Source organism: Dama dama, chromosome 28 (assembly GCF_033118175.1).
Source record: "Dama dama isolate Ldn47 chromosome 28, ASM3311817v1, whole genome shotgun sequence".
In the NCBI taxonomy this organism is placed as follows: Eukaryota; Metazoa; Chordata; class Mammalia; order Artiodactyla; family Cervidae; genus Dama; species Dama dama.
This window is the reverse complement of record NC_083708.1, coordinates 23,937,337-23,961,156: the sequence shown is the minus strand read 5'-3', so window position 1 is coordinate 23,961,156 and position 23,820 is coordinate 23,937,337. Positions and strand designations below refer to the sequence as shown.

Sequence of the window (23,820 nt, the reverse complement as noted above, 5' to 3'; positions counted from 1 at the left end):
GACCTTCCACCTCCACACTCGCAGCCGGAGCGCGCCCACCTCTCCCCGCGAGAGCCGCCCTTCGGAGGGCTTCCACTGCGCTCGCAGTGCCTCCTCGGCTCCCCCCACCCAGGCTCTCGTTCTCCCGCCTTCTTCGCCGCGTCCAGAGATGCTCCGCCGCAGACCCGGGACCCCTTAGGCGCCTCTTCCCGTGCCTCTGCCAAATCGCGACGCCTGTACTTTTCCAGCTCCCTCTTTCCCTCTTGAAATTGAAAGTTATTGAGGTCGCTCGGGGTTGTTGCTCCAGCAGTTTCCTTCCCCGCCCCCAAGCTCCCCCCGCCCCCCGCAGCCGCCCCCCTCCCCCTCCCTCGCCCTGTCCCTCCCTCGCGGCCTCCCTCCTTCCCTCCCTCCACCAGTGGAGCCGCTCCTGCTTGCGAACGGCAGAAGCAGCTCGGGGTCTCTCCGCCGCCCCTTGGCCATGGCCGCGGTGCCCACGGCGCCCGCTCCCCTCCGTTCCCGGGACCCCCGCCGCTGCCGCCGCCACCTCTAAAGCCCGAGGGGCCGCCACCGTCGCCACCGCCCGCCCGGAATCCCGCGCAGCCGCGGCGCACCATGCTACCTGCGGCCACCCTGGCGAGGCCGCTCGCTGCTTCTGGAACCCTCACTCGCGGCACTGACAGCCACCGCACGGGAGCCCCCGCAGCTCAGGGCTCGGACAGTTTGAAAGTACAATAGTTGGTTTCCCCGACCACCCGACCCCGCTGCGTTTGCCATCCCGGCTCGCCTGTCGGATCTGAGTGGAGAAGTTGTCCGCAGCTGGGGTTAGCGCTTGCTCTCTCCGTTACGCCTAACACCTACGTGTATTTCTGAAACAGTCAATCTTAATTAACAATCAAAAGAAAAAAAAAAAGGAGCAAAGGAAGGGAAACATTATTGGGTTACTATGCACTTGCGACTGATTTCTTGGTTTTTTATCATTTTGAACTTTATGGAATACATCGGCAGCCAAAACGCCTCCCGGGGAAGGCGCCAGCGAAGAAGTAAGTGCAGGCTTTTTTACGCATTTGCTCCCTCCGGCCGCGTTCACCTGTCGGGTCGCTTTCCCTTAACTTGAGTCGGCTCACAGCAGCGGCAGTCCTCGCACCCACACCCCACGCCTGGAGAGGAGGTAACAGTTTAGGCTCCGGTGTGTCACGCCTTCCCCTCGGCGGCCCCTCTCTTGCCCCGCATCTTCCTGGGTGCCATAGCCCGGCGGACCCGGCGCTCCTGTGCCTCCCGCGCCCCCATAACCGCAGGTTAGCGGAAAAGTTCGCTCCTTGGTTAAGACCAGCTCAGGGGATGTGTGCTTTCCTCCCGAGACTGGGACCGGAGCCTCCAGCCCCCAGGCATCGCGGACGCCCGGCTGGCGGGGTGCCCCTGAGCCACTGTGTGACCGGCGGGGGAGGCGCGGCCGCGGCGCCCGCTCACCTTGCGTCGCCGCCTCGCGTGGGGAGACCTCGCGGGGTCCTCCCGCGGCGCTGGGGTCGCGAAGAGCTCTCCCGCCACTCGGGAAACGGAGAGCCAGCGCCTGCGCGGCCGCTACCCTCAGCCACGCGCGAGTGGAACGGTAGGGCGCGCCGGGCGCTCTGGGTTCGCTTGCCTGCGCGCTGGCGGAGCCGCGCGGCGTACCCCTCGGGGGATCGCGAGGGCTGCCGAGCCAGCCGCTGGGAGCCAAGGGCGCCAGGTTTCCAGTGACAATCTTGCCTGTCACCCGGGACGGCTTTTACCGTCTCAGGCCCTTTCAACTGGGTCCCCTGGGGGCAGACACATAGCGAAGCTGGGGTTTCTCTAAAGACTCTGGTTCGCTTCCTCGCTTCCCCTTATCCTGACTCCAGTTCCTCGGAAGGTTGGCTGGTGTAGCCTTCCTAGGACTGTGCGGTAGCTGGGATGAAACGGGTACCCCCAAGGGCACCCCCAATGCGGCTTGGTCTGTTTCAAGGTGGCGTCTTCCACAGATGAGGAGACAAACCCGAGAAAGGCACCTCTCCTTGCTCCCGGGAAGCCTGGCGCGCCGGGCGCTCTGGCTTCTGTGCAGAAGTGGGGTGTCCCTTCTTCGCAGATAGAGCCAGAGCGACCCGGACTCCAGTGTAGGAAGCGCTGGCGGGGACCCGGAGGGAGAAAGCTTCCCGGGGCGCAGAAAACGATGCTATTGCCTTAACCAACTCAGACCGCCGCCGCCGGGGAGCCAATGACGCTTGGCGGCGCCTGCTCCGGCGCGCAGAGCCAGCTCCCAGCGCTGGCCCGCGAAGCCCCTCGGGGTACGCGTGGGTAACGGCGCAGAAGATACAGCGTGGGCTTGTGTGAGATGGAGATTTAGTAATCGCTTGTCCGCCGCTGTTTGTGCCCTGTCCCTGGACGTGAGGGTCCTCTGAAAGCTCCCTTTGTGCCGCTTGCCTCAGGCAGACAAGGTTTGATTCACCTGAAAATTGTCTTTAAAAAACATAGCTGAGCCAAAGCGCCCGGGGCTCCCGCCCAGCCTCGCTGCCTCTGGGTTCTCGTGGCAAGAGGCAGGAGGGCCTAATCTAAACACGTCAGGGCATCCGATTTGTTATTCTTGGCCTCTGAAAGGTTGGTCTTCGAAACTCTTCGACCTACCTTTCCCCTCGAGCCTTGCGGCTGCCTCACAAAACAAATGGCTTGGGACTCGACCCTGGTTCCTGGCAGCCCCCAGGTCCCCTTCTTGCAAAGTCCGGCCCGAGGGACTGAGTCTCTCCCGCAGGTCCGTGGGGAGAAAGAGATGCTAGGCACAAGTGGCAGCCTCCTGCCTTCCCATCCCTCTTCCAGCCAGTACCCCACCCGGCGCCCATGGCTCACACCCTCTTTCACCCTACCGAGCATCCCAGGGCAAGGAGCCCCGCAATTGCAGGGGAAGGACAGGGTCTTGTGTGTCAGTGTTAGAGTTGTCTCCGATTCCGGGGTCAGGGTTGGGGGGTGGGGGTGGGGGACTGTTTGCGATGAAATACACCGGCAAGAAAGCTGACCACCATTGGTTCTCACTTCCCCAGCAAGGACAGCGGTGCAGGAAGCTGCCCAGTGGTGCTACCCCAAGTCTTCTAGGAGCAGAGGGGGATGATGCACCTTTGATCTGCCTTCATCGTCTCAAGGCCAAGTCAAAGGCGCCCTCTTGTTGTGCAGCGGGGATGAGAGACGGAGTGGGTGGAACTGTGTTGAAATTCCGATTGTGCTGTGGGTGTGGGGCCGGGAGAGAATTCCCCTAGCAGGGGATGCTCCTTGCTCCTTCACGCTTGAATCTTGCCTTTGCTACTGGGGTTTGCTGGTGCAATTATGGGAGAGGGGCGACCCCTTGCGTTCTTTAAGGAGACAGATTCTCTTGGCAGGTGTAGCATGGGGCTTGTTTGTTTTGAGAATGGGGAAGGGGAAAGAGGGTAAAGAGAGAGATTTGTTCCAAAATCCAGAAATTCAAGGTCAGATTGCATGTTCACATACTCATTGTTTGGGAAATCTCTGGGGGAAAAAGTTTTCTCAAATAGGGACTGGTAAAAGGTTGTTTCAATGAAAAATAAGGTAGTAGAGGTATTCTAGAAAGAAACAGTCTTTCCCCCTTTTCTTCAAGAGACAATTAAAGTATTTAAGGGTATCCATTTTGTCCTTAGAGTTAAATAGCTTCACTCTCCTAAACTTTAAAATCTTAACTAATGATAGAAAATTGAGGTGCATGCAAGAACTATTTTTCAAAAATTTTAAAGCGATTTCTTGAATGTTTTTGTGGAAAAGTTTCTTGCAAAAAAAAATCATTTGCAGTGTTAAATATTATTAAGTATAAGGAGCCATGACTAATCCTCAGATAAAGGAGATAAAGTTATATCAATAATTTAAACAGGAGTTTGATACTCTAAAAAATACTTATTGGGTTATGGATAAAGATCTGCCTGCAATGCAGGAGATGTGGGTTCGATCAGGGGTCAGGAAGCTCCCCTGAAGAAGGAAATGGCAACCCCCTTCAGTATTATTGCCTGGAAAATCCCATAGACAGAGGAGCATGGCATGACAAGAGTCCATAACATGACAAGAGTCAGACACAATTTAGCCACTGAACCACCACCACCATGGTGTTATGGATGAAAAAATACCCAATAACTTTATTATTTACTTGGATTCATATACAGCTCCTAGAGTTGACTAAGTTGAATTTACTTAAGATAAACATGGAATACATCCTCATTCAACAGTCCTCAACCAGAAATGTTTTCAGAGGATGTTACATAAAGAATCCTCAATCCAGTTTTAAAATCATTTCCCGCTCAGCCTTTGCTACTTGATAGAGTTAGCTTCTGAATTCTAGATTATCTGCTAGTAAAAGTAAAGGTTGTGCTTGCCATAATAACCACAGTGTCTTACAATTGCACCACACTTTAACTTGAGTTATTTGCTAGGGACCCTATATAGCCACTTGAGGTATAGAGGCTGGTATTAATATACCCATTTTACAGGGAAAGAACCCAAGAAACAGAGGCTAAGTAATCTATGCAAAGCCATAAGATACTGAATGGAACTTGTCTCCTGCTATTTATGCTATATGCTAATACATGTCTGAGAGTAGATGTCAGGACTATTAGATAATAAATCTGATTGTCTCCAAACCATCATTTATCCTGTGTTTGGAGAATAAGCTCTTATGGTTGACTGGACATTTTTGAACTGTTCTTTATATGTATTATACATTAATGATCTGTGTCAAAGAGTTAAATACCTGATAGTTCGCTAAGTATAATATATTATTTGGTTATTAGGAAGACATTGTAGGTTCATATTATGCCGGAATACTATTGTGAGAAACATCAGATGCCATTATGGTATCCTTTTTATTTGATGCCATCTATTAATTCATTTTTATTTGCTTAGATTCCAGATAGATCCAAGTTTTGGCAAGTCATTGTATGCACAATAATTACCAAGCACCCATTGCGCAATCTATAAAATTTTTTAAAAATATTTCATAAAGATGTTTGAAATAAAGGAGTAAGAACACAAGAGAAATCCTTTTAACGGTGACAGACTGAAAAATGATGAATACAGTGGCCATTGCTCATGATATCTTGGATGCTGAGCTATTCTCTGAAGTTATGATACACTCTTGATGATTAGGGCTTCCCTGGTGGCTCAGAGGTTAAAGCGTCTGCCTGCAGTGCAGGAGACCCGGGTTTGATCCCTGGGTCGGGAAGATCCCCTGGAGAGGGAAGTGGCAACCCACTCCAGTATTCTTGCCTGGAGAATCCCACGGACAGAGAAACCTGGTAGGCTACAGTCCATGGGGTTGCAAAGAGTTGGACACAACTGAGCGACTTCACTTCACTTGATGATTACATAACTAACTTGGAAAATAACAGGTTAACTGTAAGACAGAAAAATCATTCATTCTACTATACATTTTGTAATATTAATTTTGAATGAAAGTGTGTCTGGTTTGGATATTGACTACAGTGCATTTTTTTCACATAGCCACTTTTGTCACCAGTCTACCTTGTTTTTGAGAGAAACACTGTTTAATGGATGGAGATATGAGCAAAATTTGCTAGAGAAAATATATTCTGCAATATATCATATGATATCTTCATGAATCAAAGCCCCAAATTCAGACTCTTAAGTAAGCAGTGATGGCAACACCTAAATATAAGCAAAGATCTATTTTTGTGAATTCTAATTTAATCATTATTACACTATCAAAATTGTTTCTTAAAATATCTCTTTGTCATACTATTTTAATCCTTTATCACTTCAATAGAATGATTTTACTAAGAGCATTAAGAATGATAGTTTTTAAATACTGTCTCTTTAGTCCCAAGTTATTCTATGTAAAGTCATTGACAATATAATAGGCATAAAATTGATCAATGTCATCACTTCAGTATTTTTTAAGCATGAAATATGAACGGTTTTTTAGCTTGTAAGTAAATAAGCTTTGTTCAATCGTTTCTCCATTAAGTATCTCCTGGAATTTGATATTCTACAAATTAGGTCCCCAGAAAGTGATGAATGGGGAATTACAACATGTAGTTAATTTTGATTTTCAAATTATGGGGAAACTTTCGCCACACTACTGCAAAACAAGTTTATTAGTCATCTGATCACTTGAGGCTATTTTAATCTGAACAGAGATCTCCAGATTGCTATTTCAAATATTTTCTAGTTAAATGGTTAATCTTTTTTTTTAAAAAATGCAATCGTTCTTTTAAATTCTGTGTATTATTGATAGAATACTGTGCGCTGTCAGATCCCTATGTAGAATTAAGACAACATGATCCCTCTGCAATTACAAGAATAAACTATCAAAAAAATAAAACTATTCCACACAACAGTTTTCTAAATCATCTTCCCCCTGCTTTATCTCTATCCAAATGTTTCACTTTGGACATTGTCCTAACCTCTCTTCCCACTTCCTCACTATTCACTCTCCCCAGCCCCCAAAACATTTTTTTCCAAGTAGTGAATTCTTGAAATGCCATCAGAGTGGGTATTATGTTTCATGAAATGTAAGAATCAACTTTGGTTACCATTAGGAAAACATCATTCAGTTTTGAGAGCATGGTAAAGATCATGTAAGACAGTGTGTTGAAATTATATGTTTTACTTGGTTAGGACTTTTTCTTCTCTGAACAGTGCATTGTACACTGGCATTCTTTTGAGAATGATCATTTGTAAGAGTGTTGCATCATAAATTATATAGATTTTTTTTTGTCTTGCTTTTGATTTTGAGGAAAGATGTGGGTTGCTTTCTTGATTGTGAATTTTTTCGTAAGGTTTAAAATGATTGGATTATCTTAAAATTTACCATATGTTGGCCAACCTAGTATGCTTGAAACGCTTTGTACCTATATCTTAGCAAACATATAGCATATAAACATATAAGGTATAAAATACATATCTGTAAAAGATGCTGTCCATTTTTTCTATTTACTTAATTCTATCCATCAGATCTTTCCATTCAGGATTACTACTAGTATTCTGATTAAAGTACGTATCCAACACAGCTGAAAAGAATGGAATGTTCCATTCTCAAGGATTGTAGGGGTGCTGATGATGCCATTGAGTATTAAGAAATCCCACTTTCTGCTCCGAAGGTATTTCAACAACATGAAACTTTTAAGAAAAAGACCTGAATTCTTTTTACCTAACTTCTCTTCCCACTTCCTCACGATTCACAATTATCCAAACCATAAAATGTTTGAATAATTTCAAAAACTCATTTTAAAAAACACATGGTTGCAGGTGCCTCTTATCTGATAAGAATGTTTCTGCCTTATTTGTAATCTTGGCAAGGGAACCAGTACCATCTGCTGTCACTAAAATTCTTCTGGAAGTTTTTAAGGAAAATTTAACGGTCCTAAAGGATATGATTGCCCAATTAAATACATATTTAATAGCCTTTAACTCCCTCTATGCTTTATGCCTTATGCAAGTATCTAACCCAGTCTTCAAATTACTACCTTATGAGGCTCCCCTCTGACCTTCATAATGTGATGGATAACAGCAAACATCATAAATCCATGCTAGAGCCTGAGACCTAAGACATCACTGAGGGAGAATTCCAAGTGTGTTTTGGGAAAAGTAGACAGAAGTAGAAGACCTGGGTTCTAGGTCCAGCGCTGCTAGTAATATCTGAATAGCCCAGACAAACCCCTATATCACACAAAGCTTCAGTTCCTCATCTGTGAAGTGAGGTGGTTGGTTAAAATTTTAGATCTAAACGATTCATATAGTCTCTTCAACCTTTAATCTTTTGGTCTAAGAGCATGAACCATGAGCAGAAGTGGGGAGTTATTTCTTCTAAACTTAGCTATCTTATTTAACTAAGTTTAGTAGATGAAGAATATAAATGAATATAAGAAGTATTCATTTATTGTAAGTAAAATGTAAATTCATCATATAAACATTAATAAGTAACTTATCAACATAGAGACTGAACTAATTATGTTATCCCACACACACCCCCCACATCACAATTTCTAGTGCCAGAAGACTGTAGCCATAGCATCAATCCACACACTCCATCTCCAGCATGTTCATTTTGTCCTTAAGCATAAGAGTCACAGGGAACTGGTTTGGAATCCCAACCAGAGAGATGCTTCAGAACTCCCTTTCATGACAGGTTTTTAGAAGGGGCCTGTGCTGGGGGTGGAAGTGGCAATTACAGTGATCCAAGTTTAAGTTATAAAACCCTGTGTTATGAGAGTGACTGAGCAGAAGAGTGCCTGTGAACGGAAAAGAGGAAGAGAGCCACATTTGTCACCAAACTCTGGAGTATAACGACTCAGGTCTGATGAAAAACAAGGCACTTCATCTGGGCTTCCCTCATGGCTCAGCTGGTAAAGAATCTGCCTGCAATGCAGGAGACCTGGGTTCGATTCATGGGTTGGGAAGATCCCCTGGATAAGGGAACGCTACCCACTCCAGTATTCTGGCCTGGAGAGTTCCATGGACTGTATAGTCCATGGGGTTGCAAAGAGTCAGACATGACTGAGCAACTTTCACTTCACTTCATCTGTTTTAAGGAACCTAATATATCATTCTCAACTGTGGTTTCTCATTTTTGTAGCCCTGTTTGTGCACATAAGAGAGTGGTCACTGGTATCAGGAGCTTTAATTTTACGTTGCCAAGACTTCCAACTGAAGATCATACTTGTAAGTCTCATCAACTGTGGAGCTGTATTAGTTTGCCACAGATCTTAGGAGACCTAAAAAAGTTTATAGTAAGGAAAGATGTTTCCTAAAGTGTAAAAGTGATTTTTTATGTCATGCCACTTGGATCTAACATCTACTCATAACATTCTACTTTCAAGCAGAGTTTTCGAAGGACACTCTCTTAAAATAAGAAATTCCCCAGTGGGGAAGAATGGAGGGAAGGCTAGTTAGGGACTTTGGGATGGTCATGTACACACTGCTCAATGTTACGGGGCAGCCTAGATGGGAGGGGAGTCTGGGGGAAAATGGATACATGTATATGTATGGCTTAATTCCTTCACTGTTCACCAGAAACTATCACAGCAGTGTTAATCAATTATATCCCAATAAAAAGTTTAAAAATAAAGTAAACACAAATTCTCAGAATGGATTGAAACTTGAAGGAATTCAGTCCATCTATATAGAACATGAACTACTTCTGCAACATGCCCATTGAGTAATTGTCTAGCCTCAGTAACAACCAGTTAGGGCTTCTCTGGTAGCTCAGATGGTAAAGAATCTGCCTGCAATACAGGAGACCTGGATTCGATCCTTGGATTGGGAAGATCCCCTAGAGAAGGGAATGGCAACCCACTCCAGTGTTCTTGCCTGGAGAATCCCAAGGACAGAGGAGCTTGGCTGGCTACAGTCCATGGGGTCGCAGAGTCAAACATGACTAACACTACTCAGTAACAACCAGGTCCCATGCCTTTGCTTGCTAGTCAAGTTGGGTCTTCTGTATCAGGAAAGAGATTATGTTTTCTAGCATGCCTGTTCTTCTTCTGAGCAGTTGACAGGGGCATGAGATTGAGATTTAGTTACGTTAAAACTTCTTTCTAAAATGGATACACAATAATTCAATGCACCATATTCACTCCCAAAAATTGCCCTTAGAAAACTAGCTGGTAAGCACATTTATAATTATACCCCAATACAAAGCACATTCCTGAGAGTAAGTGGTAAAGCAGCCCCCATTTTATAACCACATAATACAAGCCACCACCACACAATATAAAATGACATAATTTGTGAAATGCTTATTTTAGAACACTCTTTTCTTAACATATGCTTGATTAGCTGGTAAGAAAAAGAGCAGCTATTTTCCCATTGTTATGTACCCTCATACAATGGGACCGGACATATGTGAACACGGTCATCTCACCAAAGGCTGTTCTATAAGAAGAGGTGGCATCAGTCACATTTAGATGATAAAGAGGTGAAATGTTATGACAAAGTGTGTATAGATACCGCATGGCAGCTATAGTTTTATAGTTCTCAGAACCACTGTTATATTCACATGCATTCTATCTGAATGTGCATGTATATTTATTTATTAAAGTGAGTAATGTGATGATGATGATTTAAATAGGTGCTGTGTGTTAATCACCTGTGGGTGCCAGACTTTGTCCTTGATGTTTTTGCAAATATTATCTGAGTGCTCACACTTAACCTGTAAGACAGGTGCCAATAGTCTCATATCAGTTGCCTGAGGTCGCTTGAGTAAGATGTGGTACCTGGGCTTCCAGCTCAGGACTGACTCCAAAACTCATGGCCCTCCTTGATTTTTTCATGTCACTTCAACTGTTGGGATTGGAGTACTTGAAGCAATCTTGGCGGGGGATGGGGCGGGGGCTCTCAAACCCTACCCTACTTTTTTTCTTTCCCTTCCTCTCTTGCTTAGTATCTCTTCCTCCTCATTTAACAAACCACAAGCCTTCTTCAGACTTTTACTCCAGAGCTTGCTTCTGGTATTCTAATACTCTTTCCCACATCTCTTGCCTTTCTTGGTTGTTTTTCCTCTCCTTTCTTAAACCTGCCCTACGATAGTTTTTAAACATAGAAAGTTGCTTAGAAGCAATAGAATAGCACAGTTTATATGAAGTACTTGAAGATTATTCTTCCCATCTATAGTGTGCAATTCAAGAGAAGACTAACTAAGGCATGAGAATGTGGGCAAAGTCTGTAATTTTGCAGTTAAATATCAAAATCCTTCTATGTAATTTATAACCACAATAGATATTTCACTGGCTAGTGTTTGTTATCCAGAAAAGTTATCTTTATGGTGCTTCATAAAATCTCTTATTTATTTTCCTTTTACCATGAGCATTAACAGTAACCTCCACCCTGAATTCTTGCTTTATGGGCCTTGGTACAGTGATTTTCAACCCTGATTTCAAATTAGAATCACCTGGGGATCTTTAAAAAAAAAAAGTCAGACTCCACCCTAGACTAGATACAACCATCTCTGGGGATGAGACCTGGACATATGCATTTTCAAAAACAATCCTGGTGATGCTAGTTCAGTTCAGTCACTCAGTCGTGTCTGACTCTTTGCGACCCCATGAATTGCAGCATGCCAGGCTTCCCTGTCCATCACCAACTCCCAGAGTTTACTGAAATTCATGTCCATGGAGTCAGTGATGCCATCTAGCCATCTCATCCTTTGTCATCCCCTTCTCCTCCTGCCCTCAATCCCTCCCAGCATCAGGGTCTTTTCCAATGAGTCAACTCTTCTCATCAGATGACCAAAGTATTGGAGTTTCGGCTTCAGCATCAGTCCTTCCAAAGAACACCCAGGACTGATCTCCTTTAGGATGGACTGGTTGGATCCCTACGCAGTCCAAGGGACTCTCAAGAGTCTTCTCCAACACCACAGTTCAAAAGCATCAGTTCTTTGGCGCTCAGCTTTCTTCACAATCCAACTCTCACATCCATACATGACCACTGGAAAAACTGTAAGCTTGACTAGACGGACCTTTGTTGGCAAAGTAATGTCTCTGCTTTTTAATATGCTATCTAGGTTGGTGATAACTTTCCTTCCAAGGAGTAAGCGTCTTTTAATTTCATGGCTGCAGTCACCATCTGCAGTGATTTTGGAGCCCAAAAAAATAAAGTCTGACACTGTTTCCCCATCATCAAAACTGAGAAGTTCTATTGAAATCTTCATCTGAGGATAACACTGAGAGCTGAACAATTTGAAAACAATGCCAGTTTCATGAGAGTTAGACAAAATAGACTTGTGGGGATTATGATAAGAGATGAGAGCTGTGTCATTGAACAGATAGTAGTTTAAAATGTAGAGCATTTATTTATCTGATAGCCCCAGTTTGTTAATCAGTTGAGTCCTGTTCAAACTTGTGGCGCTGACTGGTACGGCCGAGATCATGTGATTTAGAATTGTCTTGTTCAGAGAGTCTAAGGAGAGATACCAAAGTGCCCACAGTAGGACATGATGGAGAGTGTAACAGATGCTGCTGTTGGTTTCCCTGATGGGAACCTTGCTGCCAGGAGAAGTGGATTCAGGAGTCAGAGTGCTTGCTGTTGAACTACAGCAGGGGTGAGGGAGGCAGTAAATAGGATGGAAGATGAGGTATCAGCCATACCAAAGATGTTCTTCAGAGCTACATCATCATAAACAACTGTTTTCAAGTCTTACAGATGATTGTGCCCTAGAGTCCTCTTTGTTTTCAGGAAAAGCGAAATGGTTAGGAAATAGCCTCTAATAAAAAATAAACATCTTTTTCTTTTATGGTTTCTACAATTCCCGACTAACTTTAGATTGACTACTGGTGATCAATGAAACTACTATAAACAGCATAGTTTTAACTCTGTCTTAATGGGTGAAGTTTTGCAGTAGGTTGTTTATCCTTGAACTTACTGTTCTTCCTTCCCTCCTAATGTGCTCTTCTTTAAGTGGTTATCTTCATTAAATCTTGTTTATTATTTTCTAGCCCACGAACGATGTTCAGACCTTGCCATAAGCCAGGGAAAACTCCATGTAAAAGTGAAGTGGAAGTCTGGGCTTCCTGTCAGACTTAATTCTGCTTGTTAAGGGGGCTCCTTGGGAGAATTTGGGTTCCAGTGAGTCACTAGGCCAAATCCCAATAACCACAATTGCCAAAAGCAATTAGACTGAGGAAAGCCAGGCTTTGGGGGCAGAGGGTCATCACAGCACGCTTGAGCCATTGCTCCGTGGTCAGACCTAGTTACTTGTCCCTGGGGATTGGGAGCAATCATGAGTTACAGACAGCAGGAAACCCACCAGAAAACAATGCTTTTCCACCAATTTTTTTCCTCAATAGGTTATTCACCCTACGCATGCACGAGATGGAAACTTGCCGCCAGTATACGTGCCCAGTGCAAATCACGGTCATCTTATAAACCACCTTGTCTGCCTGCATGAGGGCAAACCACACATACAGAACTCCAGATGTCACCACTGTACGCGCTCCTCCTCCCTTCCTGAGTAGATAAAAAGAACTCCAGGAATGCAGCCTGAGTCTTTGTACAAGAGGTGTCCGATTAGGATGGGGAGGGAAGGGAAAGGATCTTTGTAAACATCCTAAGGCCAATTTAGATATAATATTACTGAGGTAATATTTGGAAATAAGAAAACAGAAGTACATTACACAGGATAGGAGCTCTAAAACCTCTAGAGCTAGGAAAACACCAAGAGCAAACTTAGGATTTCTTTTACTGAAAACAGTACCATTTTAAAGTGTGGCGCTGTCCTTAGCTAAGTCAAAATTATTAAGAGCTAAGTGGTGCTCTGATTTTAAGCTCTCAATATGTTAGAAAGTAGAAGCTCTAGTGGTAAAGAACCCTCCTGCCAATGCAGAAGACGTAAGAGAAGTTGGTTCGATCCCTGGGTTGGGAAGATCCCCTGGAGGAGGGCATGGAAACCCGCTCCAGTACTCCTGTCTGGAGAATCCCATGGACAAAGGAGCCTGGAGGGCTAGAGTCCACAGGGTCACAAAGAGTCAGGCATGCCTGAAGCAACTTAGCATGGGAGAAGATTGTTAACCTTTCTATAGGAAAATACTCAAGTAGCACATATATATCTATCCTTAATAATCTCAGTGAAAGTTCACCTTTGAAACTATTGGCATTGCCTCAAATACCCAGAAAGGTTACTCTGTCACCTCGAGTGTTGGATCTTTAATTGAACAAAGACACAGAGTCCCCACTGATCAGTGTCCTAAATGTGGTAAGTCTGACATTCTTTTATGATTCAGAATGACATCCGTATACTTCAGTACTCCCATGATCTTAAACCTTAGACTCCTATGACCTGAGTCTGTCTTTGTTTAAACATGTGGATGGGTGAGATTGCTTCTTTTTAAATCCACAGAAAGGCAGGAAGTCAGATTCTTATTCTTGCCAGCCTTCTGTGGCAACTGGCAATCTCCAGGTAACACTGGGCAAGTAAACTCTGAACTCATACCCTTTGCCAAAGAGTTATCATGAACTGCTATCAATATGATGGCAGTTTAATGAATCATGTATTTGATTTTCTTTGGTCTTAAATTTGACCATGAACTGATTTAAGAATGGAAGAATCTTAACTTTTGGAAACTTAGCAGCAAAATGTGCTTACTTGTATCATACTTTTTGATGACATGTAGTTTCTGCCATGAAATACAAAAGATATAGACTAATGTTGCCTGACTCTTGAGAGTCTTGAGAGACTCTTGAGAATCCCTTGGACTGCAAGGAGATCCAACCAGTCCGTCCTAAAGGAGATCAGTCCTGGGTGTTCATTGGAAGGACTGATGCTGAAGCTGAAACTCCAATACTTTGGCCACCTGATGCAAAGAGCTGACTCATTTGAAAAGACCCTGATGCTGGAAAAGATTGAGGGCAGGAGGAGAAGGGGATGACAGAGGATGACATGGTTGGATGGCATTACTGACTCAATGGACATGGGTTTGAGTAAACTCCGGGAGTTGGTGATGGACAGGGAGGCCTGGCATGCTACAGTCCATGGGGTCGCAAAGAGCTGGACACAACTGAGCGACTGAACTGCACCTGAACCTAAACGTTGCCTGGCCACAAACTAAAGGACCACATATTGAGCCTCTTCCCCGGTGGCTCAGACAGTAAAGAATCTGCCTGCAATGTGGGAGACTTGGGTTAAGTCCCTGGCTCGAGAAGATCCCCTGGAGAAGGGAATGGCCACCTACTCCAGTATTCTTGCCTGGAGAATCCCATGGAGAGAGGAGCCTGGTGGGCTACAGTCCATGGGGTCACAAAGAGTCGGACACAACTGAGCAACTAACAGTTTGACTTTTCATTGAGTCCCTGAAGGTTTGTCTCTTACAGATTTCAGTCTTATTTTCCAATGTATGACCAATTTGTTGATCTAAGTTTAAAAGGACCCTCATTACTATTAGATAACAAGAAGTAAAGCCCAAAAGTAGTATCCTTAAGCCCCTCTGGTCTCAATTCACACACTCATTTGATGCCAATATTAAAATGTTAACTTGTAGCCCCCTCCACAAAGACTATTGTAATTTAAAATGGGCAGTGTCTCCTGTAGCATATTTCTAAGACATCCATCTAGCATTCCAATTCTGTCCAGAGCTTCATGTAAATCCAAGCTTTTAACATAAATCAGTGGGATTCCCTTGGAAGCCAGCTAGACTTGCAAGATCATGCCGATGCATTCTTGGCCCTAGTTCAATCAATAGCATGTGCCATTCTACCAAGCATGGAGCCTCCAGGAGCCAGCCCTAATTCATATGTGTTTTCAGACTTGTGACCATTATGTGTCCATACCTCAACATTTAATTTTTAATAGAATAAGGGAGATTTCCGGCAAGAGTAGCTCTAGACCATTTCAGGCTACTTCTAGTTTTCAGTACCCACATGGACATCTCCTTGACTTTCCCGGAATTCATTGTCAACTGTTTGCCTTTGAACTTAATAAACTGCCCATACTATAATGGAGTGCTTACAAACCCAGAAACCTTTGTGGAATCGTTTTTTAACCAAACTACTTCTTTCATAGACTTTGGGGGCAGAAGTACCATCGTTCATCAGATAGGAACACATTTCAAGTGAAAATTGCCGAGATTTTCCAGTGTAGGATATTTTCTCTTCCCTTTCTAGCCCAAACTTAACTTCCTCATCAACTCCTCAAATTCTAAACCATTACTAAGATGAGTCAAATAGCCTTCATTTTAGGCTCTTCCAAAGAAAAAACAAACACAGCGGAGTTAATTTATAAAACACTGCTACATTTATCTTGGCAGGTTTCACTTCTCTCCTGTCTAACTCTTGCATGCTGACTCTCTCGCTCAGCAATTCATGGAGGGAACAAGACATTTCTATATATTAAAGCACCTTGAGGGCCATTGCGTAGAATGATTTCGATGTTTCTTCACAGTTCCTGTACAAGATTCTTTCCTCATGTACAGTTTGTTTGCTGGGTCTCTGAAACCTAAACCGTCCCTTTTACTTTAAACCTAAAGCCAATAGAGAGCCATTTTTATAAGAGCAATAAATGAAAGTGGCTGTTCAGATACTTCACTTGAATTGGTCTACACACTAAAGTACCTTTTTGTTAATACAACCCCCTCATGTTCCAGCAAGAAGCTTCCTGAAAATCTAGGACTGCTTAAGATTAGACAACCAGGGGCCAGGAATTCCCCCCTCTCCCCAACACCAGCTCCCTGCTCCTGGGAGTATGCCAGCAGTTTTGCAGGATTCATTCTGACAACTGTTCTGGTGTAAATATTTAGAGAAATCCTTTCCATTAGAGATGAGACAAAGTGTAAGTAAGTGTTCCCAAATGATAGATCTTATTAATGTTTGCAACAATAAGCCTTATGCTATCTGATGCCCAGATCCGATATGGGACACTAGAGACAATGATGAAGGGGGAAAAAAATCAAGACAAGAGTTAGATTGAACTCTATGGAACCTGAGCTGCAAAATATTATTTTAAGTTATCACCAGAGAGATGACAGATCCGATATGGGACACTAGAGACAATGATGAAGGGGGAAAAAAATCAAGACAAGAGTTAGATTGAACTCTATGGAACCTGAGCTGCAAAATATTATTTTAAGTTATCATCAGAGAGATGACATGTTTTAATGTACACAGAATGTAGGGGAAATGAGTTCGATTAAATTGAGAATAGTAAAACTTGGCTACTGGTGTTTTTAATGATTTAATAAGAAGTGAGGGGCAATTACAGATTTTTTTTATCAACCCTGCCAGTTAAATACAGTTCTTAGCTATTTCTCCATATTCCCAAGAAAATGAAGTCATACATCTGAGATCCTATCTGATGTAAGTTCTCATTTCTATATTATTCAAGAACTACTGAAAAGGATAATGGCTGGGCTCTAATGCTTATATCAAATATCACTTGTTAAAACAGGGTGGTACCCTAGCCTCAATGGGTAGAAGAACAGTAGCCCACATCTGTGCTTTCCTGTTTGTATGGCGTGTTCAAGTGTTTTCTTTGTTTTTTTTTTCTTTTTTTAACTTTTTTTTCAAGTGTTTTATATACTAGGAGATTACCCAGCTAAGTAATTTAAAGCATTGGAGGCTTCACTGACTGAATTTTAAATTAATTCTACTATATTGATGATTACTGTGATACTTGATTAGAAAAGGTATTCATCCTTTACACCAATTATTGTTTCTTTCTTCCCTTGATGATTTAAGGCCTACATTAAAAAATTAAAAGCCAAGAATTTTAATTCAGTTTCTATATTGACAAGTCACAATCTGAGATTTCTTATTAGTATATGTCATTTTTTCTTCTTTATAGGAGTAGGATTCTTCTTCACTTTCCATAGGATTTTTTTTTCTGCTGAAAATCATTTTAGAAGAACAATGCTCTATAAAGAATATTATTAAAATATCTACAATGAGATTTTATTCCTCCTTGTTTTGAGTCTAATTTATTATGACAGCCATTTGATGCTGAGTCTCCAGTTGGATCCCACTTGAATCCTGTATTTGTTGATGATTTAGCAAAGAAAATAGAAAGAGATTTAAGGAAGATGAAATGGAAACTTGGTAAACTTCATTGAAGGAGAATATCTTTTTCCTTGGCTTTTTAGAATCTTGATCTTTGTGAGTTTGGACTATGGTTAGAGAAATGCCACACAAGAGGGTGGGTGAATTGATTTCTGATTAACACTCTGCTGTATAATTTAGACAAATCATTTAGTCTGTGATTCAGTTGCAGCCATTATAAAATCTGATTTTTAATCTTTTTTTTATTTGAAAGCAGGAGACTGATCTTGAAGTCCCTGTGACAGTAAGATCAAAGAACTTTCCCTTTCTTCCTTGTAGCATTCTCTAAACTTGACAACTATTCATCAAAACTTAAAGAATATGGAGTTAGGGCTTGAATGCAGCGTAAGTTTCTCTTTGTACTTTCATGGGGTTTTTTAGATCGTATTTTTAAAAACTAACAAATGGAAAAGAAGTTCTATTGGGGGAAAAGTTGAAATTAAACCTAGCCCTTATCAAAACAGCATAAATTCATTCATTTATTCATTCAACAGTTATTTATTGAACATTTAGTATGTGCTGAGCTTACAAAAGTGAGCAAAGCACATGTGAAACCTGCCTTCGTAATACATCACAGTGGTTAAAGGGAAAAGAAACATGAAACCAGAATTAAACAATAATCAGCTTACAATAAATGAGAACTGTTAAGCACTCTAAGCTGTATAACTTTTCTTTTTTAAGGCTTGCATAAATATAACTGGAAATCAAATTGTTTACAAATAAGCCAGATTAGCAAGACACGCTAAGCTATATAGCTTTTCTTTTTTAGGGCTTGTTTAAATAGAATTGGAAATTGAATTATTTACAAATAAGCCTCATGAACATCCAGGTTTTTCTCTGGAGAATAAGGACAGTAGATCTATTGTAAAGAAAACACAGGAAAGTAGAAGACAGATCAACAGAAAACACTGGAATTTATTGAGTCTCCTGGTATTTTCTTGTTTGAAAATTTATGACCAATGAATAGGAGTCATCATTTAGCATGACCTTTGTGACAATCATAGGAAGTTTGCCATGCAAACCATAAAAGTGGTTGACATTGTTAGGTAAAGCTTGTAATGGAGCGGCATGGTTTAGCTGAGTGAATTTCTTTTTTTGTCACTGAACAATATCTATAGTTGAACTTTCACACGAGTTCATTAACTGGAATTTTATCAAACAAGCATTAAAATATTGTATGTTTAAACATAGTGCATTTTTGCTCATATCTCAGAGGCATTTTCCAAACCTTTTATAGTAACCTTTGACCACTCACTACATGGAACATACAATCCAATCTATTAATACTTAAAGCACAAGTTTGGCAAATGCATGTCAACAAGTTATTTGGATTTCTCTATAAGTCTGTTAGTGATCTTTCCTAACATCACTTGATAGCTTTAAGTCGATCAGTTGTCAGAATTCAGATTCCTGAAAATTATATGACCCGCTTCTTTTCTGTGTGTTATTACTAGCCTGTGAAGGATTTTGAGTAAAGAGAGGTGACCCTCAAGTGTTTTATGTGTGTTATCTCATGTAACCTTCACCCCAGTCTTGTACAATATCAATATATAGTTAACTATTTTAGAAATGAAGAAACTAAGGCTTAAACTAATTAGGAAACAGATCAAAATGACATAGTCAGCAGGGGTCAAACTAAGTGTGTACCCAGATCTTCTAGCCTGAAGCACTGTTTTCTCCGTTACACTCTGCTTTTCATTAAGTCCATTAACCATGAAGGCCAGAGGAGGTTTAAGTGAGGGAAATTCTCTTTCTGCTACTGAGACAGAACTACTAACGCCTTCTTAGACAAGTGAGGTTGAAAGAGTAAACTGGGCTTACTGGCAGAAGTGGTTACTTGGGAAGTATAAGCCTTTAAACTGTTGTTACAGCAGGGGCCTGATAAGATCACAGCTACTGATCTGAAAAGTCCACTGTCACTGCTCAACAGGAGTAGAAGTGGTGGTAGGAAATGGAAGATGTGAGCTCTGTTCATAGCAAAGGGATTGGGGAGGGGAATGGGGAGGGCGCTTGGCTCTCTGGCTCTAGCCAATGGGTGGTACCATTTACTGAAATTGAGAATACTAGAGAGAGAGCCATGTGGATTAGGTGTACAACATGTTTTAATAGCTAGGAAGATTGGAGGAAATTATGTCTGTGGTATAATTCCCTTATGTAACTTAAGAGGAAAAAGAGAGGCCAGAGAAGTGAATTACTTGACCAAACTCACTTTGCAGTGGAGCCAAGAGGAGAAACAACTCCTGTGGCCATTCTGTAACACCAAACACCACACAGCAGATGGTTCCAAGGACTGATATTCCAGAGAAGTGCTCTGTGGATCTTCCAGCAATCTGATTTCCTATTTGTTTAATTAATGGTCATTTCAAAGAAAATTATCTGTTCACTGGCTATTTATTTCACAATCTCTTCATTTTCTTACTCCAAGATCTAAACCTTAAAAAGTCCCTAGTGTAACAAGACTCACAAGAGGACACAATTTAAAAAAAAAAAAATAACTCAATTATACATATTCCTATAAAATAAAGTTGTCAGTTTTCTTGTCAAATGTATTCTTATTCTATTCCTGGGAATGGTAAGTTCAAATCTGGTCCTGAGATGGTAGAGTACCATCATGCCCATTATTAACAATAACAAACATATCAATATATTAGCTTGGTCAAAAATTTCATTCAGGTTTTTCCATAAGATGTTATGGAACATCTTACATCTTATGGAAAAACCCAGACGAACTTTTGGGCAACCCAATAATTTTGTGTAACTTATAAGCACTTTTTCATATTTGTCTTGATTTTTTCAATATCCTATGAAATGAGCAGAGCAGGTTTTACCATCCTCACTTTATAAATAACGCTCAAAGATGTTAAGTGATTTGTATAAACATCATAAAGGTGGTAAGTGGCAAACCTCAGCCTCAGGTTTCTTACAGGGGAATATGTCTTTTGTTTTGCTACAAGTTTATAGCCTTTCCTGCATTGGCAGAATCCTCTTTTATCTTCCTGTGAAATTACTACTATTAATAAAATTTTCTTTGAGTCTGACAACAAAGGCATATAAATTAAGGGAAATCTTTGTTATGGATGAGATTATTCTTACTGACTGATAAGGTGAATTGGTGGTTCTTGAAGTTGCTTTCTCATTGTAATACCCAAGCGTGAGCTCATCCTGGAAGGTGGGATGTGGGGAAATTCTGAGGGAAAAGGGTACCCCAAAAGGGGGACCATTTTAAAGAATGAACAAAAATGCTTTTAAATCTAAGAATAAAATTCTAAACCCATGACTCCCTCAATAGTCCTTATAGGCTAAAAGAAACTAAAAATACAAATTCATAGTAATGTATTAATTTATAAAATTATTAAAGATAAAATACTTTCCCATTTTGTTATTTCATTGTCTATAATCATTTACTTTTGTTATATATAAGGTCATGAATTAGGACCTTGAAATTAGCTTCCTTATTAAAATTGACTGAGAGCTTTCTGATGATACAGTATCCAAAGGAACATGCTTATTGCGGGCATGATAGAAAATGAACCAATTTGGATTTCTTTTTGTTACTAAAGATTTTGGCTCTATAGTCTCAATGGAGACTGATCACTTGTCATGGACCACAGGAACATTTCTTTCATCCAGTAAGGAAGATAGAACATCAGAGGTATAACAGTCAACTGTCTGTGCTCCTACTCTGGGCAATACTAATAACTAACTTTCCAAGACCTGTCTTCCACAATGACTAATCACAGGGAAATGAACATCAGGGAATGATCTCAAACCTTGGAAAATGTAATGGGATATTGATCCTGTAAGAAATTACACTTAGTGTCAGCATTTTAGCTCTCTTTGGTTTTGGAGAACTCTTAGATTCCATTCCTAAGTTCTCACATGCTCAGGTGTAATGATTAAACTGCTGGATCACAAGCACTGTGATTCCCAGCTTTGTGTTCTGAACTCATATAATGCAAGAACAACTTTTCCTAAAGTCCCATCACCTTTCAAAACCATGATGTATCCTTGTTATCGTCATGGTCAGCTCCTTGGCCTGCTTCCTATGTTTAGTCTTAACTTTCTCTCCCCTCTATTTCTCTCCACAAATTTTACATTCCAGTCAAACCAAAAAAAAAAAAAAAAAAAAAAAACCCTGAAGAGTGCCACTAATGCTAGGAGATCCTTGTCAAGGCACCAAACTCCATAAACCTCAGCTTTTGCTTTTTGGGGTTTGACTTTTCTTTTTAATAAAATGAGGGGGGTTAGGGTATTATTCTCTATGGTATATTGTGAACTTGTTAATATGCCTTGTCCTGTGCTATGGCTTTGGGATATAAGAGAAATAAGGCAAGTCCAAGCCCCAGGACCTCAAAATAAAACGATCATTTTTACCTACTTTTCTCCCTCCCTCATCACTTGTCCTTCTGGCTTGCTTTCTGAATTCCCTTATCTCAGTTACCACATCGTTTTATGCCTGGTCTCCCAAGTTAGAAACCCCCAACTCAACATGTATTACTCCTTCATTTGCCCATTGAAAACTAATTGTCAAATCCTGTCAGTCCTGCCCATCTTCTTTGCAAATAACTTTAAGATCTGTGCTTTCTTTTTAACATCCAGTTAATGCTATACTAATTGAGCTGACAGCAATGCCAGGTGCAGAACAGAACATCCTACTGACTCCTTCAACTTTAGTCTTCCTTCTCCAGTACATCTCTTCTCACCATCAGAGAAGATTCACTTAAAACCAAATTAGATCACATCTTGGATTTGTCCATAAACAGTTCGTCCAAATTACACTTAAGATTAAATTCAAACCCCCCACCCAGTTTCTCCTTCTTTCTCAAAATCCAGCTCAAATCTGCTAACTAGGTGTTTTCTTTCTGCCTGGTTTGTACACAGAGTTAACCACGCTGGCTTAACCGAGTTTGTAATCTCTAACCATACTTGAAACTCCTAGGTCTTATCTATCTTTCCATCCTAGGCACTGGGTATTGTCTGACAAACTGTCTTAAGGAAAACAGAAAGCATATTGAGCATGGTCTATGGTATTAGGTTGGTGCAAAAGTAATTTTGGTTTTGTGTTGTTGAACTTTGCCATTTGATATTGGAATACATTCTTAAAATGTGGTTATGTTCTACATAATTTTAATGTGCATTTCTTTATGTTTTTTGCTAATGAATTATCACTTGCTGTTTATTTTATATGCATTTTAGACTATGGAAATGATGTTAGACAAAGCAAATTCAAGCAGTTTTCTTATTTGAGTTTAAAATGGATTCATAAAGCAGCAGAGACAACTTGCAACATCAGCAACTCATTTGGCCCCAAAACTGCTAATGAACATGCAGTGCAGAGGTGGGTCAAGAAGTTTTGCAAAGGAGAGGAGAGCCTTGAAGATGAGGAGTGCGGTGGCCAGCCATTGAAAGTTGATAAAGATCAGTTGAGAGGATCATCGAAGCTGATCCTCTTAAAACTACACCAGAAGTTGCCAAAGAACTCAACATCGACCATTCTACAGTTCTCTAGCATTTGAAGCAAATTAAAAGGTAAAAAGCTCAATAAGAGGGTGCCTCATGAGCTGACCACAAATCAAAACAATAGTTGTTTTGAGGTGTCATCTCTTCTACACAACAACAATGAACCATTTCTCAATTGGATTGTGACATGTGACGAAAAGTGAATTTTTATGACAACTGTTGATGACCAGTTCAGTGGTTGGATGGAGAAGAAGCTCTAAAGCACTTCTTAAAGCCAAACTTACACCAAAGAATTTATGGTCACTGTTAGGTAGTCTGCTGCCTCTCTGATCCACTACAGCTTTCTGAATCCCAGTGAAACCATTACAGCGAATCAATGAGATGCACTGAAAACTGCAATGCCTGAGTTTGGCATTGGTCAACAGAAAGGGCCCAATTCTTCTCTACAACAAGAGCTGACTGCATGCCACACAACCAGTGCTTCAAAAGTTGAATGAATTGGGCTACGAAGTTTTACCTCCTCCACCATATTCACCTGACCTCTTGCTAGCTGACTACCACTTCAAGCATCTCGACAACTTTTTGCACAGAAAATGCTTCCGCAACCAACAGGACTCAGAAAATGCTTTCCAAGAGTTCATCGAATCCCAAAGCATGGATTTTTATGCTATAGGAATAAACAAACTTATTTCTCATTGGCAAAAATGTGTTGATTATAATGGTTCCTATTTTGATTAATAAAAATGTGTTTGAGCCTAATTATAATGATTTAAAATTCAGGGTCCAAAACCATAACTACTTTTGCTCCAACCTAATAGTATGCTTCAAAGGGCCCCTAAAACACCC

General features: G+C 41.5%; 1 protein-coding gene across 1 annotated transcript in view; it reads left to right on the top strand.

Annotated features, from left to right (window-relative positions):
• The first annotated feature begins 521 nt into the window (after positions 1-521).
• Positions 522-23,820, top strand: part of RSPO3 (R-spondin 3) — a 94,727-nt gene continuing 71,428 nt past the window's right edge. The window contains exon 1 of the mRNA XM_061131713.1: positions 522-1,019. Within this exon, the coding sequence (XP_060987696.1) occupies positions 923-1,019 (97 nt within the window). The 5' untranslated portion in view covers positions 522-922. The remainder of the gene's footprint in view (positions 1,020-23,820) is intronic.